A 15999-nucleotide genomic window follows, 5' to 3' on the forward strand; every position below is an offset into this window, starting at 1 on the left:
CCTCAAGTCTCTAAGCCAAAATAAACCCTTTCCTCCCATAAACTGCTCTTGGTTGAGTTTTTATGCCAACAATGGAAAGTTTACTGCAACACTTCCTTAATCATGTGTGTACTGTAATTTCACACATATAGCCACTGATTTTTCTTTAAAGGTCAAATTTAGATAGATAACCATTTTTTTGTATTTTTAATTTTTTTTCTGGTTTATTTTTATTTATTTATTTGAAAGTGACACAGAGAGAGAGAGAGAATGGGCACACCAGGGCTTCCAGCCACTGCAAATGAACTCCAGATGTGTGCGGCCCCTTGTGCATCTGGCTAACATGGGTCCTGGGGAACGGAGCCTCGAACTGGGGTCCTTAGGCTTCACAGGCAAGCGCTTAACCACTAAGCCATCTCTCCAGCTCAAGATAACCATTTTTTTGAGAACAAAAATGTTTATTCTTTTATTTTTTATTTTGTTGATGGCACACATTTTTCAAACAATCTTAATTAATTAATTAATTTATTTATTTGAGACAGAGAGAGGGAGAATGGGTACGCGAGGGGCCTCCAGCCTCTGCAAACAAACTCCAGATGTGTGCACCCCCTTGTGCATTTGGCTAACGTGTGTTCTGGGGAATCTAACATAGGTCCTTCGGCTTTGCAGGCAAGGACCTTAACTGCTAGGCCATCTTTCCAGCCCCTGGCATGTATTTTTCATCAGCTGATAGGAAGCAGTAAGAGTGAGCTCCCTATTAAAAAAAAACACTCAGTGGGGTTAGACTAATAGACTCCAAGGCCCACCCTGAGTGACACACCCTCTTCTATCAAGGCTCTGCTCTCAAAGGCTTCACCAGCTGGGGATTAAGTATAAGGGTTGGTCACAAACATGTGAAGCTATGGGGGATAGTCCCCATTCAACCAAGCACATTCTGCCCTTGGCCCCCATAGACTCATGACCATCTCATGATTCTTTTATTTTTTAAAGATTTAAAAATATTTTTATTTATTAGAGAGAAACAGGCAGATAGCCAGAGAGAGAATGGGCATGCCGGGGCCTCCAGCTACTGCAAATGAGCTCCAGTGGCATGTGCCACCTTGTGCATCTGGTTTACATGGGTCTTAGGGAATCGAACCTGGGTCCTTTGACTTTGCAGGCAACTGGCTTAACCACTAAGCAATCTCTTGAGTCTAATGTTTATTCTTTCTTTTCTTTTTTTCTTTTTTTTGGTTTTGTTTTTCAAGACAGGGTCTGGCTGTGGCCCAAGCTGACCTGGAATTCATATGTAGTCTCAGGGTGGCCTTGAACTCCCAGTGATCTTCCACCTCTGCTTTCCCAGTGCTGGGATTAAAGGTGTGTCCCACCACCACTGGCTCTCTAATGGTTATTCTTAATGCCATAACATATTCTACAAGTATTTACTCAATAAACTGCAAAGAATATAATGAACTATTTTCTAAGATGAATGTTTTGTTCTTGAAATTAAGTAAAGTGGGCTGGGGAGATGGCTCAGCAGGTATAGGCACTTGCTTGCAAAGCCTGCCAGCCCGGCCTTAAATTCCCTAGTACCCATGTTAAGAAAGATGCACAAAGGCTGCCAGCATTTGTAGTTTGTTTCCAGTGACAAGAAACTAAATAAAGAGCTTTGCAGTGCATCTGGATATAAGGTTTATTACATGCGTATTTTCTTCTCTGCAGTCCTGGAAATTATACTCAGAGCCTTGTGTACATGCTAGGAAAATATTCTACCACTGAGCTACATGGTCAGCCCCAGATATATTCCTAAGATTATTACTACTCAAAACAAGAGTTTTCAAATACAAATGTTTGTAGGGGGAAAAAGATAAAAATCAATCAGAAAATAGCTAATGGGAGAAGCATGGGGCAGGAAAGTCCTGTAGGAGGACATGGGGAGGAAGTCCTTTTTTGCTTTCACAATTGGATCTTGCTTTTCTTGATGTACATCTTTTCCTCCCATAAATAATTTACCTCAAGTAAGAATTCCTTATCATCACATCTCTGACGTTATCCTGTGCATTGGACACAAGTGCTTTTACCTGTGTTCCAGTTGTGAAACAGTTACAAAGTGAATGCTGCTAAGACATGATTTTCAGCCTTTCACGTATTTCTAGAGACCATGTCTATTATTATGTCTAAATTAAAAAATAAAACGAAAGAAAAAAACTACAAAAATTAAAATATTATATGTAGTCACTTCTAAATATATACAATGATCACAGTTTTGTCTGTTATTATTCCTGTATTGCTTATACAATGTAACAACATAGCATTTGCATTATTGGCTTCACTTTCATAGTATCTTAGTGATGAAGTCTTCTGGGGCTTGTTTCCAATGTACCATGACCAATGAAAATGTTATACAGGATTTATAGTGTTTACTGAGACTGCTGGCTTATTGAACTTGCTTAGTTAACCTCTTGCTGTTGGGACAAAATACTTTACCAGAAGCAACTTAGGGAGGGAAAGAGTTTATTTTCACCTTAGTTTTGAGCCAGTTTATCATGGCAGGCAAAAGTATAGCAAGAACAGAACCACACCATTACATCAGCAGGGAGGAAGAGAGTAAACTGTGCTTGAAGCTGGGCTACAACACCCCAAGGTCCATACACTTTCTCCAGCAAGGCTCCACTCCTCAAGGTTCTACAACCTTCTCTAATAGCACCACCAATTGGGGATTAAGTATTCAAACACACAAGTCTATTTCACCTCATTTTCAAACTACCACACCCAGGCTGGCCTCCAACTTCTTAGTGCTGAGATTACAAATGTGTGCCTCCACACCCAGTGTTATGTGATCAAAGCCAGGGCTTCATGCATGCTTGGCCAACACTCTACCAGGAAGAGATACGTCCCCAGCCCTACATTACTTTTTTTTTTTTTTTTTTTTTGTATTTTAAGTCAATTAAAACCGTAACTTGCCACCCTGACACTACATAGTGAATTCCAGGCCAGCCTGGGTCAGAGTGAGACCCTACCTTGAAAAAACAAAACAAAAAACAAAACAAAAAACAAAAAAACCCCCCAAAAAAACCACCCAAACAAACACAAAAAATACAAAAAACCCCCACAACTTAATTTTCATTCACATTCATATTCAATTACTCATCATGACCTTGGCTAACATTCATGCTACAAAATCTTATCATTGTAGATTTCTTTTGTTTGGTGCTTCAGCAAAATCAGCTGACAGCTGTCAATGAAGGCTTAGGAGACTCTTTTAAGCTGCTATCTCCTATAGACATCACATCCAGGGCTCCCATCCTTGCCACGTCCTGCCAAGGATATTGGGGTCTGTTGCCTGGTCCAACAAACACTTCACTTGAGTTTCTTCTGAAAGTCCATTCTCTGGCTCTTGAGCGCGAATATTGTGGTCTTTGTTTCCACGAGCTACAGATATATAACTCTCAAAGGCATCTGATTTCTCATGGCCTAGACGTAACTCATCGCTGAAATGGGGATTGAACAAAAATGAAAACATGGACACAAATGATCTTTCCCTTGTTACCTGCATTCCCAGCCAATCTTTATACTCTCATCTTTTGTTTTGTTGCTCATAACCTTGAAGCTAAAGTTAAAACATGAATAATACATCATTAACATTTGTTTGCCACGTTCTTCTGCAGATATAAACTTTTATTTCTCTGGGGCAGACACCTAGTTGTAGAGCAAATGGGTCAAATGATGACTAAATTTACTTTTTTGAGCAACTTCCAGGCTGTTTCCATAGAGCTGTACTATTAGTATCACATGAGGGTTCCAATTCCTAGACATACTTACCAACAGTAGTCAAATACCATCTTATGGGGTGTGAGGCAGTATTGTATTTGTATTTCCCTAATGACTATGCTAGCTCTTCTTTGTGTAATCATTAGTCAATTATTTTCTTTAGAGAAATGTTTGATTACTTTCGCCATTTTTAAATGGGTTCTTTGTCTTTTTAGAATAGAATTCTAAGAGTTTATTTATTCATTTATTTGAGACAAGTTCTTCTATAACCAGGCTGACCTGGAACTCATGGAGGATGACCTTGAACTCTGGATCCAAGTGCTGGGATTATATTGTGCTACCATGCTTAGCTTTGTAAGAGCTGTTAAATGTATTTTAGATATAGTTGTTCTGTCAGATGTATGACTTTCAAAAATTCTCTGAGTCTGTTGGTTGAGCTTTTACTTTTCTTTTTTTGCAGGAGAGGTACTGGGAATAAAAACCAAAGTCTTGTTACATGCCAGGTAAACACTATTACTGAGTGATCTCCCAGGTATCTTCTTAGTTTCTTGATAGCATTCTGTGAACTACAGAAATTCTGAAATCCAATTCATCTATTTTTCTTGCTCATGCTTTTGCTGTTATACCTAGAAATGCTAAGTGTGACAGCCAAATTAAAAGTTGTGAAGGCTAGCATAGAAGGATCACTATGAGTTCAAGGCCAGCCTGACTACAGAGCAAGTTCCATGTCAGCCTGGGCTAGAGTGAGACCCTATTTTAAAAAAACAAAACAAAACAAAACAAAGTCATAAAGATTTACCCTTATCATTTTCCTAAGTATTTTATAGTATTGTGCTCTTACATTTAGCTCTTTGATATAAGTTCAATTAATTTTGTAGGTAAAATGAGGCAGGTATTCAACTTCACTCTTTTGCAGGAACCACTTGGTTGGAAAAACCACTATATGGCCCTGGCACTTTTGTCAAAAACAAGTGGATCAGAGTGTAATTTACTACGTAAATCTAGCTTGCTTATTTTCTCAGAATAATCTCTGTAAGTTTTTATTTTCTTTAGATCTCAACAAAAAATTAAGAGCTAGCTGGGTGTGGTAGCATACGCCTTTAATCCCAGCATTTGGGAGGCAGAGATAGGATTGCCATGAGTTCAAGGCCACCTTGAAACTACACAGTGAATTCCAGGTCAGCTTGGGCTACAGTGAAACCCTACCTTCAAAAATCAAGAATTGAAAACCAGGTGTGGTGGTGCACACCTTTAATCCCAGCACTCGGGAAGCAGTGGTAGGAGGATTGCCATGAGTTCGAGGCCACCCTGAGATTACCTAGTGAATTCCAGGACAGCCTGGGCTCGCGTGAGACCCTACCTTGAAAAACAAAAAACAAAAGTTGGGCTGTCCTTGTTAGTATAGTGGTGAGTATCCCCGCCTCTCATGTGGGAGACCAGGGTTCAATTCCCCAAAAGGGAGGCAAGCTGCCTTTTAGCAGGCATGGTGGCACACATTTTTAATCCCCAGCATTGGGAGGTAAAGGTAGGAGGATCACTGAGAGCTTAAAGCCAGCCTGGGACTACAGTGAGTGCCAGGTCAGCCTAGGCTAGAGTGAGACCTTACCTCTAAAAAAAAATTAAGAGCTGGGGCTGGAGTAATGGCTCAGTGGTTAAGGAACTTGCCTGCAAAGCCTGACGACCCAGGTTCATTTCTCCAGTACTCAGGTAAAGCTAGATATACAAGGCGGCACATACATCTTGAGTTCATTTGCTAGAGCCACTGGTATGCCTATATTCTCTTTCTCTCCTTGAAAATAAATAAATACAAATATTTTTTAAAAATTAAAAGTTGGGCTGGAGAGATGGCTTAGTGGTTAAGGTGATTGCTTGTGAAGCCTAAGGACCCAGGTTCGATTCCCCAGGTCCCACATAAGCCAGATGCACATGGTGGCACATGTATCTGGAATTTGTTTGTAGTGACTAGAGGCCCTGGTGCACCCATTCTTTCTTTCCAATAAAATAAATAAAAAATAAATCAGAAAAAAAATTTTTTAAAAGAAAAATTAAAAAAAAAAAATTAAAAGCTAATCTAAAAGCCAATCCAACTCAGATTTTTATCTGACAAGCCTTCTTTACATTAGTGCTAGTACTTACCAGGGTCAAGTGGGCTAAATGCCCTAAAAAAGGCAAAAGCAAGTACAAATCTCAAGTTGTCTCCTTATATAAGCAACAGTAGTCTGGTATTACAAATCTCAAGTTGTCTCCTTATATAAGCAACAGTAGTCTGGTATCACCTGTTCCTTTGTCCTTCTGTTGGTGTTAGCTGTGCACTGCTGATCAGATGCAGGTTCAATCACTCTTCACCCAGCTCTGCAAGCATGAACTCTCTAAGCCTTACTTTCCTCATCTGCACAGTGCAGGAAGTGGTAATGTTAGTACTGTTTGTTCCATAAATAACAATCTTACCAAGTGATGAATGCTGGATTGGCACCTGCCAATTTTCTCTTAGCATAATGTATTTTCTGTCGAGGATACCAATTTTCTTCATTTAAATTTATTTCTTGAATCCATGATCCTCCTTTTCTCAGCATTTTCTGTTCAAAATTCTAAAGGAAAATTGTAACATTGTAACAGTATATACACTAATATTCAAGCAGATTTAAATCAAGTAATGATCTCCAAATGAATGCCTCTCACTAGAAACAGCTCTTTGTCTTATTATACAGATTATGATGGCAGCACACATCATAGTGACTATGAGTCTAAGAGGCCACAGGGAGGCCTGAAGACCATTCTATTTTTTTTTAAACCCTACCTAATTCTCCCTTTTTATTTTATTTATTTATTTAAAAGAGAGAGAGAGAGAGAGAGAGAGAGAGAGAGAGAGGGAGAGAATGGGCACGCCATGGCCACCAGCCACTGCAAATCAACTCCAGATGCATGTGCCCCCTTGTGCATCTGGCTTATGTGGGTCCTGGAGAGTCAAACCGGGATCCTTTGGCTTTCCAGGCAAATGCCTTAAGCGCTAAGCTATCTCTCCAGCCCCTGAAGACCATTCTAAATAAAGGTTGAGCACTCCTTGGCTATTGGGGGCATATTCTGGAAAATCTTCCAGACAAAAGACACCAACTGTATATTCATTAAAAAAAATTTTTTGTTTATTTTTATTTATTTGAAAGCAACAGACAGAGTGAAAAAGAGGCAGAGAGAGAGAGAGACAGAATGGGTACATCAGAGCCTCCAGCTCCTGCAAAAGAAATCCAGATGCATGTGCCACCTTGTACATCTGGTGTACATAGGTACTGGGGAATTAAGCCTCGAACTGAGGTCCTTAGGCTTCATAGGCAAGTGCTTAACTGTGAAACCATCTCTCCAGCCCCACCACTGTCTACTCTTATGCACTCCAGTTAGAAATAAACTCTACTGAAGCAAGTTTCTCCAGATATATGTTTCGCATTTTATCTGGTTTTTAGGTCAAATAACTTCAAAAGTTAATTTTGAGAAATGTAGTACAAAATAATGTAAATATTTTAGTGAACAACTTAATGCATTTTCACCATACAAAACATGGTTGTGATTAAAGTTAAGTATACAGGCAGTTAAAGTTGCTTGCTGACAAACGTGTTGGCCCAAGTTTAGTTCTCCAGCACGTATTTAAAGCCTGATACAAAATGTATCCAATGCATCTGTGATCTAATGGTACCTACAAAAATAGGAGGCAGATTCAGGAGAATCTTAAGGGTGTACACCAGCTAATCTAAGGTACTTCACAGTGGCATGAGACCCTTGTCTCAAAATAGGTAGAACACAAACACCTCAAAGTTGTCCTCTGACCTCCACAGTCATATCATGGCATATATTCCCAGACACACATAAATAAATAACTAAATAAATGTATACATAATGATTTTAAGACAGCAAGAAGTATATATAAAATAAAATCTACCTTCCAATCAAAGGAGGGTTCCTTGACAAAAACATCCATGGCATTTGTGAGCAAGTCTGCATCTGAGCGGAAGGCCCTCAGTGCGTGCACCATGACACTGTACACAAGACCTGTTTCTTTCATTGGCAACATGAGACTGACAAATTGGCGGGTTAAACGAAAAGGCATCAACTCAGGGATTGGCAGAAACTAAACAAGAGCAAAAAAGGGAACATTCAAGTAGAATACATGTAGAAATCTCAAAGTAACATATATATGAAACATCTCAAAGTTATTATTTCTCTTTAGTGAGAATACAAACTTCACCTTTTTCTGCTTCTTTGTTTTGTTACACTGTAGTCCAGGCTGGCCTGGAACTCACTATGTAGCTCAGACTTGTCTTAGCCTACCTAGTACTGGAACTATAGCCATAAACTGCAAATGCTGGGAAAACTCCCCTTTCCTTTTTTTCTTTTTTCTTTTTATTTTTCTCCCCTGAGTCATGTTTTCCCTGTAGTCAGGCTGACCTCAGGCTCAGTGATTCTCCTACCTCAGACTCCCAAGTGCTGGGATTAAAGGCATATGCCACCATGGCTAGCTTTATTTATTTATTTGCTAGCAGAGAGAGAGGGGGACAGAGAAAGAAAGGGAGGGAGGGAGGGAAGAAGAGAAGAGAGAGACAGAGAGAGAGAGAAAAGAGAGAGAGGGAGGAAGAAAAGAGGGAGAGAGGGTGAGAAAATGAAAATGAGAGGGGGATAGGCATGTAAGGGCTCTAGCCACTGCAAACAAACTCCAGATGCATGTGCCACTTTGTACACCACACCTTGCTTTATGTGAGTACTGGAGAATTTAACCCAGGCCGTCAGGCTTTGTAAGCAAGTATTAAACTATCTCTCCAGCCCTCTCCCCTTTTCTTTCAATTAATTAATTAATTAATTGAGGTAGGATATTGCTCTGGCCCAAGCTGACCTGAAATTCACTATGTAGTCTCAGGGTAGATTTGAACTCATGGTAATCCTCCTACCTCTGCCTCCCAAGTGCTGGGATTAAAAGCGTGTACCACCATGTCCAGCCTAATCATATTTTAAAATTTATTTGCATGTGCACACCAGGTTCTTCTGCTGCTGCAAATGAATGCCCATCCAATTTTCACATGGATGTTTGGGAGGCTTCTAGACTGAGAGGCAAATATCTTTAACCACTGAACCATCTTCCCAGCCCCTCCACTTTGCTGGAAATCACCTATACCAAAGTGAAATCCTGTGCCCAAGAGTAAGTAATACAACTTGCATCATCCTTGAATAAGCCTGTGTAGAATAACACAGAGCCCTGGAGGCTTTGAAGCACAAGAGGAAACATGTATAAGTTAATGGAAAACACATGATAATTATGAGGCTTCAACAAACTTCTGTAATATTATTTACTATTATTTTTGTATGTGTTGGCACAGCATGTGTGTGGAGGTCAGAGGACAACCCTGGGGTGTTTGTCCTCTCCTCCCCTTTTATTTTTTTTTTAATTATTTATTTATTTATTTGCAAGCAGAGAAAAAGAAACATCGGATGTACCAGGGCCTCTACCCACTGTAAGCAACCTCCAGATGCACGAACCATTTTGTCTATCTAGCTTTTTACGTGGGTACTGGGGAACAGAACTCAGGTTATTAGGTTTTGTAGGCAAGCACCTTAACCACTGAGCAATCCTCCGGCCCCTACCCTGTTTTGAGTAGAGTTTCTCTTCTTTGCTGTTGGGAAGGTTAGACTAGCTGACTTGTGAGATTCAAGGTCTCCTCATTCAGCCTCCCCCTGGTTAAGGAACTTTGGGACTATAAACAGGTGTACCACTTTGCATCTGGCTTTACCTGGGTACTCAGGAGTCAAACTCCCGTCATCAAGCTTGCTGGAGCAAGTGCCATTAGTCACTGAGCCATCTTACCACCCTCCCTTTTTAAAAAGTTTTCTTCCTGGTTCTGATTATATAATTTATTACCACTTCTCCCACAACCTATGTGAACAAGTTGAAAATGAGAAATTTCTTTCTTCAAAATGTCAGATTTATGATCATGACAAAATCAGCCTAAGACCCAATTGCTGAAGATGCCACTACTGTCCCACAGGGGCAATAGTGGCACACAGATTATGTGGGTAATCAACTGCTCTCTGATGGGATATGAGTTCTACTCACTGGGAGGGAATTCATACTTGGCACTGAGAAGTCAGAAGCCTATATAGCCTGAAAAGTCTCAGACCCTAGAAAGAAGCTCCCACTGTAACTTGGCTAAAAGAAGAGGATATGCCCATGAAAAAGTCTCCTAAATGTCAATGATTATCCCCCTTTGATCTATACTGCTCTCAAGTTTGGTTAGAGAATCTGCTTTGTACAGATGATATTGAATACTGAAGACATCAATACAATCAATACAAGAAAAGAAAGTCAACTGCCTAGCATGAGACCCGTCATCTGTACCACATCTGCCAGGGCCCAGGAAACATTACAGAGGAAGTGGAGGATTAAATATGTGCTTCTCTTACTGCTAGCCTGAGAACCTCCTCCAGGGAGATGGCAGTAGACCTTGAGGAGACTTGAAATTCATCAAAGCAGAACATCAGAGGCAGACAGATTCTAAGAACCCCAGGGTGGGAAGGAGTATCTTAAGGCAATGTCTCCACCACAGAGACTAACTGGTACATTCATGACCCCACAATAAAAACTGATAACCCCATTGAGGAGGGTCCTCAGTGGAATAGGGATGGAGGAGTATAACCGGCAGGGTATATAACTAATATACAAAGTGTTCATACAGTAAAGTTCTTAATTAAAAAAAAAAAAACTACTGGGTTAAAAATCCTTCAATTTGTTCCCTCCAAGAAACTGATCTTTTTACAAAGGATGGACACTATCTAAGGGTAAAAGGTTAGAAAATGGTGTTTCAAGCAAATGGGCCTAGAAAATAAGCAAGGGTCACTATCCTAATATCTGACAGGCTAGACTTCAGACCAACATTAGGAGGTCATAGAACAAACAGACCTAACATATATACAGGACATTTCATCCAAATGCTGCAGAATACACATTCTCTTCAGCAGCACATGGAACATTCTCTAAAATAGACCATATATTAGGACACAAAACAAATCTTTGCACTCTGATCACAATGGGATCAAACTACAAATTAATAAGAAAAGCCACAGAGCATACACAAAATCATGGAAACTAAAAAATACACTACTAAATGATGAATGGGTCAATGAAGGAATCAAGAAGGAAATTTAAAAAATTCATAGAATCAAATGACAATGAGAACACAACACACTTAAACTTTTGGGACAAAATGAAGGCAGTCCTAAGAGGGAAATTTATAGTTTTGAGTGCCTATATTAAGAAATTAGAAAGATTGCAAGTAAACAATTTAATACTTCACCTTAAGGCATTGGAAAAAGAACAAGGCAAACCAACTGTGATAGTTATGGTGATGTCAACTTGATGTGTTTAGTAATCCACAGAAATCCCTTTTGGTGGGTCTTGGAGGTTGCTTCTAGGAAGGATCAACTAAAGGAAGAAATCCTTCCCCCAGAGTGAGCCCTTTCCCCAAAGCAGGTGGCCCTGCTCAGAGGGGGACTTCATATAAGGAAGCTATGAGTGAGAAGAGCCCTTCCTTCCACATGGCTGCCGGAGTTGCTTGCTGCTTTCCAGCGTGGATTGAAGACCAGCATCAACTAAAGACCCAGGTGGATTGAAACCCAGCAGCACCTCAGGAAGCCTCCAGGCCTTGCCAGATCGGGATTTCTGAGGCATCTGGCCACATGGACTGAGCAGCTACCAGGTTCCGTGATTCTTGGGCCTGCAACTGCTATTGGACTACTGTAAACTAATCCAATAAATTCCCTTTTTAAAAGTAACTCATTTTAGGGCTGGAGAGATGGCTTAGCGGTTAAGCGCTTGCCTGTGAAGCCTAAGGAACCCGGTTCAAGGCTTGGTTCCCCAGGACCCACATTAACCAGATGCACAAGGGGGCACATGCGTCTGGAGTTCGTTTGCAGTGGCTGCAAGCCCTGGCACACCCATTCTCCCTCTCTCTCTGTCTTTCTCTCTGTGTCTGTCACTCTCAAATAAATAAATAAAAATAAACAAAAAATATTAAAAAAAAAACTCATTTTAGCAGTTCTGTTCCTCTAGAGAACCCTGACTAATATACTGATTAACAGTAGATGGGAAGAAATAATAAAGACTGAGGCAGAAATTAATGAAATAGAAGCAAAAAACGAATCAATGAAACAAAGAGTTGGTTCTTTGAAAGGATAAACAAGATTGATAAACCCTTAGCAAATCTGATCAAAAGAGAAAAGAGACACAAATAAAATTAGAGAAGAAAAAGACACCATCACAAGAGATACCACAGAAATTCAAAAGATCATAGGGACATACTGTAAGAACATACTACTCCACTGTTTGAAAATCTAAAGAAATGGATGATTTTCTTCATTTATATGACCTACAAAAATTACACCAAGACTTCTGGTTAAGATGGCAGTGTAGGAACCATGCCAAAACACCCTAGGGGAGAAAAAGCCAACCCCCCCCCCCCAGCAAAATACACTCTTCTACTAAAAAGTGAGGTGTGTAAGAAATTACCAATGGCAGCAGAGAAGTTGGAGAGATCCAGAGCATCCTGAGCCCACATAGGAAGGCAGAAGCAGTTCTAGCAGCAGTGGCACTAGGTCCACGGGGCCACAGCTACAAGGCTCGACTTGAGCCATAGGAAAAGCCAGGTGAGAGGATTTTCCACTCACACCGGAGCTCTTCACAAACTCAAGAAACGTGGAGAACCGCAGCAAACAACAGAGGAACAGATCAGGAGGTAGAGGCTCACATAGAACCACCATCCATAGCCTCCCCTCCCCCACTGCCAGTGCAAGCGCCAGCAAGCACCAGAGACCAGGGGAAGGGAACTCACAGCACCCAGCAGCGATCCAACTACCCAGGGAGCCTACTTGAACCCACAGTGCACCAAGCAGGAGCGCAGCATAACTGATACCAAAATCATCCCAAAAGGTAACCAGGATTATACTAGGTCAATACCTGTCAAATAAAGCTGGTATATAGGCCTGAACCGGAAGTGCTAATTACCTTCCATATCAGGATAAACTGTATGTTAAATCTGATGGATGGTTGGATTTGCCATTCCTAAATAAGCTATATTATGGGCTTGTTATTTGTTGCTTCTTGATTTACAGTGGCTTTGTTTCCTGTTCTGTTGTTCATTAGGGAAGGGTTTCACTTGTCACAAGCTGACTTGGAACCCTCAACAGACCAGAAATCTTAACCTCCTTGTTGATAGGCTTAAGGGTGTGGGGCACCACACACCCTAAGGGACAGTTAGAAGATCTGGTTGTCATAATACATACTCTTGCATACTCTGTGCTGTTTTTCATGGAAAGTATACATTGTTTAGTTAAATTTTAGAATCTGCCTGTATTTTGTTCCATTCAGCCTACTTGAATACTCTCATAGCAGGCAAACCCAACACCTAGGGTAACTTTTGTAGATACTCTGAGAGTGTTGAGAGCCACACCTAGCACCTTAAGCTCCTACCCTGAAGATATATAACATCAAATTGATTGATAAATCTAATAATACTGCAGCTAACAAGAAAAATCCAAGCATTAAATTAATCCAAGATGCAAAAATATGTACATTATAACACAAACACCAAAAATCAAGACAATATAGATCTAACAAAAAGTATTAATGCATCAGAAATGACCTCCAGTGAGAATGAGTTAGAGGAAATGCCTGAGACAGATTTCCAAAGAATGATTATAAATATGCTCAAAGAAGTCAAAGAAGAAATCAAAGGAATGAAAGAGGAAATCAAAGGAATCAAAGAAGACACAGGACACCAATTTAATGAAATAAAGAAGATCAATAGAAGACATGAATAAGGAAATAGAAATAATAAAGAAAAATCAATCAGAATTCCTAGCAATGAAGAACACAGTTAATGAAATAAAAAACTTTGTAGAAAATCTCACCAGTAGAATGGATGGAGAGGACAGAATACCTAAACTAGCAGACCAAGTGGAAGATCTAATACAGTCCAACAAAGAGAAAGACAAACTAATAAGGAAAGTATGAATAGGAATTTCAAGATATTCAGAATACTATGAAAAGATAAAACATAAGAATTCAGGGTATAGTAGAAGGAAAAGAATTTCACTCCAAAAATTATACCAAGATGAGATTAATCGCTTAAATATACCTATAACAAGTATGGAGAGCCAAGCAATTATAAAAAACCCAAAATCTCCCAACTAAAAAAAATGTCCAAGCCCAAATGGATTCAGTGATGAATTTCACCAGACCTTCATGGAAGAACTAACACCAATGCTCCTAAAACTTTTCCATAAAATAGAAGACAAAGGAATCCTACCAAAGTCCTTTTATAAAGGCAGCAGCACCCTGATACCAAAACAAAGACAGAACAAAAAAATAAAATAAAATAAAATTACAGACCAATCTCCCTCATGAACATACATGCAAAAACTCTCCATAAAATATTGGCAAACAGAATACAAGACTATACCAGAAAGATCATTCACCCTGACCAAGTAGGCTTTATCCCAGACAGGCAAGGATGGTTCAACATATGCAATTCGATAAATGTAATACATTATATAAATGGATTGAAGGAAAAAAAATCACATGATCATCTCAATAGATGCAGAAAAAGCATTCGACAAAATCCAACATCCTTTCATGATAAAAGTCCTACAGAGACTGGGGACAGAAGGAATATTTCTAATCATAATAAAGGATACTTATGATAAACCTACAGCCAACATAATACTAAATGGAGGAAAGACTTGAAGATTTTTCCACTAAAATCAGGAACAAGACAAGGGTGTCCACTGTCCCCACTTTTATTTAATATAGTACTGAAGTCTTAGCCATAGCAATAAAGCAAAAGACACACATAAAAGGGATACAAATTGGAAAGGAAGAGGTCAAGTTATCATTATTTGCCAATGATATGATCCTATACAAAAAGGACCCTAAATACTCTACCAGCTAACTGATAGAGCTAATAGACACATTTAGCAATGTAGCAGAATATAAAATAAACACACAGAAATCAGTATCTTTCCTATATGTTAACAACACACACACAGAAGATGAAATCAGAGAATCACTCCCATTCACAACTGCATAAAAAATAAAGTACAGGCTGGAGAGATGGCTTAGTAATTAAGGCATTTGCCTGCAAAGCCAAAGGATCCTGGTTCAACTCTCCGGAACCAACATAAGCCAGATGCACAAGGGGCACAGGCATCTGGACTTTGTTTGCAGTGGCTAGAGGCCTTGATGTGCCCATTTTTTTCTCTCTCTCAAATAAATAAATAAGATATATTAAAAAATAATAATAAAGTACCATGGAATAAACCTAAAACTTAAAAAAAAAAAAGCCAGAAATTGCAGAGGACACTAAGAAATGGAAAGACATCCCTTGTTCCTAGGTTGGAAGAATCAATATTGTGAAAATGGCCATCTTACCAAAAGCAATCTACACATTTAATGCAACCTCCAATAAAAAAGGGGATATAAAGGGAATACAAAGGGGGGGCGGTATTTAATAGAATGGTATTGTATATATGTAAGTAGATGAACAGATCAATGGGGGTGAAAAGGCCTAAGTGAGGTCAGGGGAAGAGACTGAGTAAAGGAAAGGTGGGGGGAGGGCTAATCAAAATCTAAGAGGATATAAACAAGTCATATGGGCTGGAAGGATGGCTTAACAGTTAAGACGTTTGCCTGCAAAGCCAAAGGACCCAGTTTTGATTCCCCAGGACCCATATCAGCCAGATGCACAAGGTGGCACATATGTCTGGAGTTCGTTTGCAGTGGATGGAGGCCCTGGTATGCCAATTCTCTCTCACTCTCTCTGTCAAATAAATAAAAATAAATAAGTTATATAGAAACCTACTTTTTTGGACAATGGAACACTCAGAAGCCATAGATTGTTACTAGAAAATTTTCAGTGCCAGGGATGGGATATCTTCCAGGGAGTTGTTGGTCAGGGAGGGCACGATACCCCCCACAACATTACAGACCATTGAGGCCCTTGGTTTCCAATCAGGAATAGATGGTAAGACCCTATTGCTGAAGACTCCACATATTGGGCTGCAAGGTCACTGAGAAATTCTGCTGGAACTGAGCTGATAACCTCTTCCATGTAGAACAGCTGAGAGAAAGCTGGAAGAAGACATTCTGCATGCAGTTCAATGGAAGAGAGAGAAATCACCAGTGAAGATACTCAACAGTGGACACTACAAGCCTTAAATTTGGCCAGCCAGTCCAAATGATAC

The 15999-nt window shown here is 39.8% G+C and overlaps 1 protein-coding gene across 1 annotated transcript in view; it reads right to left on the minus strand.

Annotated features, from left to right (window-relative positions):
* Positions 1-3074: 3074 nt before the first annotated feature.
* The window catches only part of Prkdc (protein kinase, DNA-activated, catalytic subunit), a 263909-nt gene continuing 250984 nt past the window's right edge, over positions 3075-15999 (minus strand). The window contains exons 83-85 of the mRNA XM_045144399.1: positions 7658-7846; positions 6178-6317; positions 3075-3449 (exon numbers count right to left, since the gene is read on the minus strand). Of these exons, the coding sequence (XP_045000334.1) occupies positions 3245-3449; positions 6178-6317; positions 7658-7846 (534 nt within the window). The 3' untranslated portion in view covers positions 3075-3244. The remainder of the gene's footprint in view (positions 3450-6177; positions 6318-7657; positions 7847-15999) is intronic.

The sequence above is a fragment of the Jaculus jaculus genome, chromosome 2, assembly GCF_020740685.1.
Source record: "Jaculus jaculus isolate mJacJac1 chromosome 2, mJacJac1.mat.Y.cur, whole genome shotgun sequence".
Taxonomy (NCBI): domain Eukaryota; kingdom Metazoa; phylum Chordata; class Mammalia; order Rodentia; family Dipodidae; genus Jaculus; species Jaculus jaculus.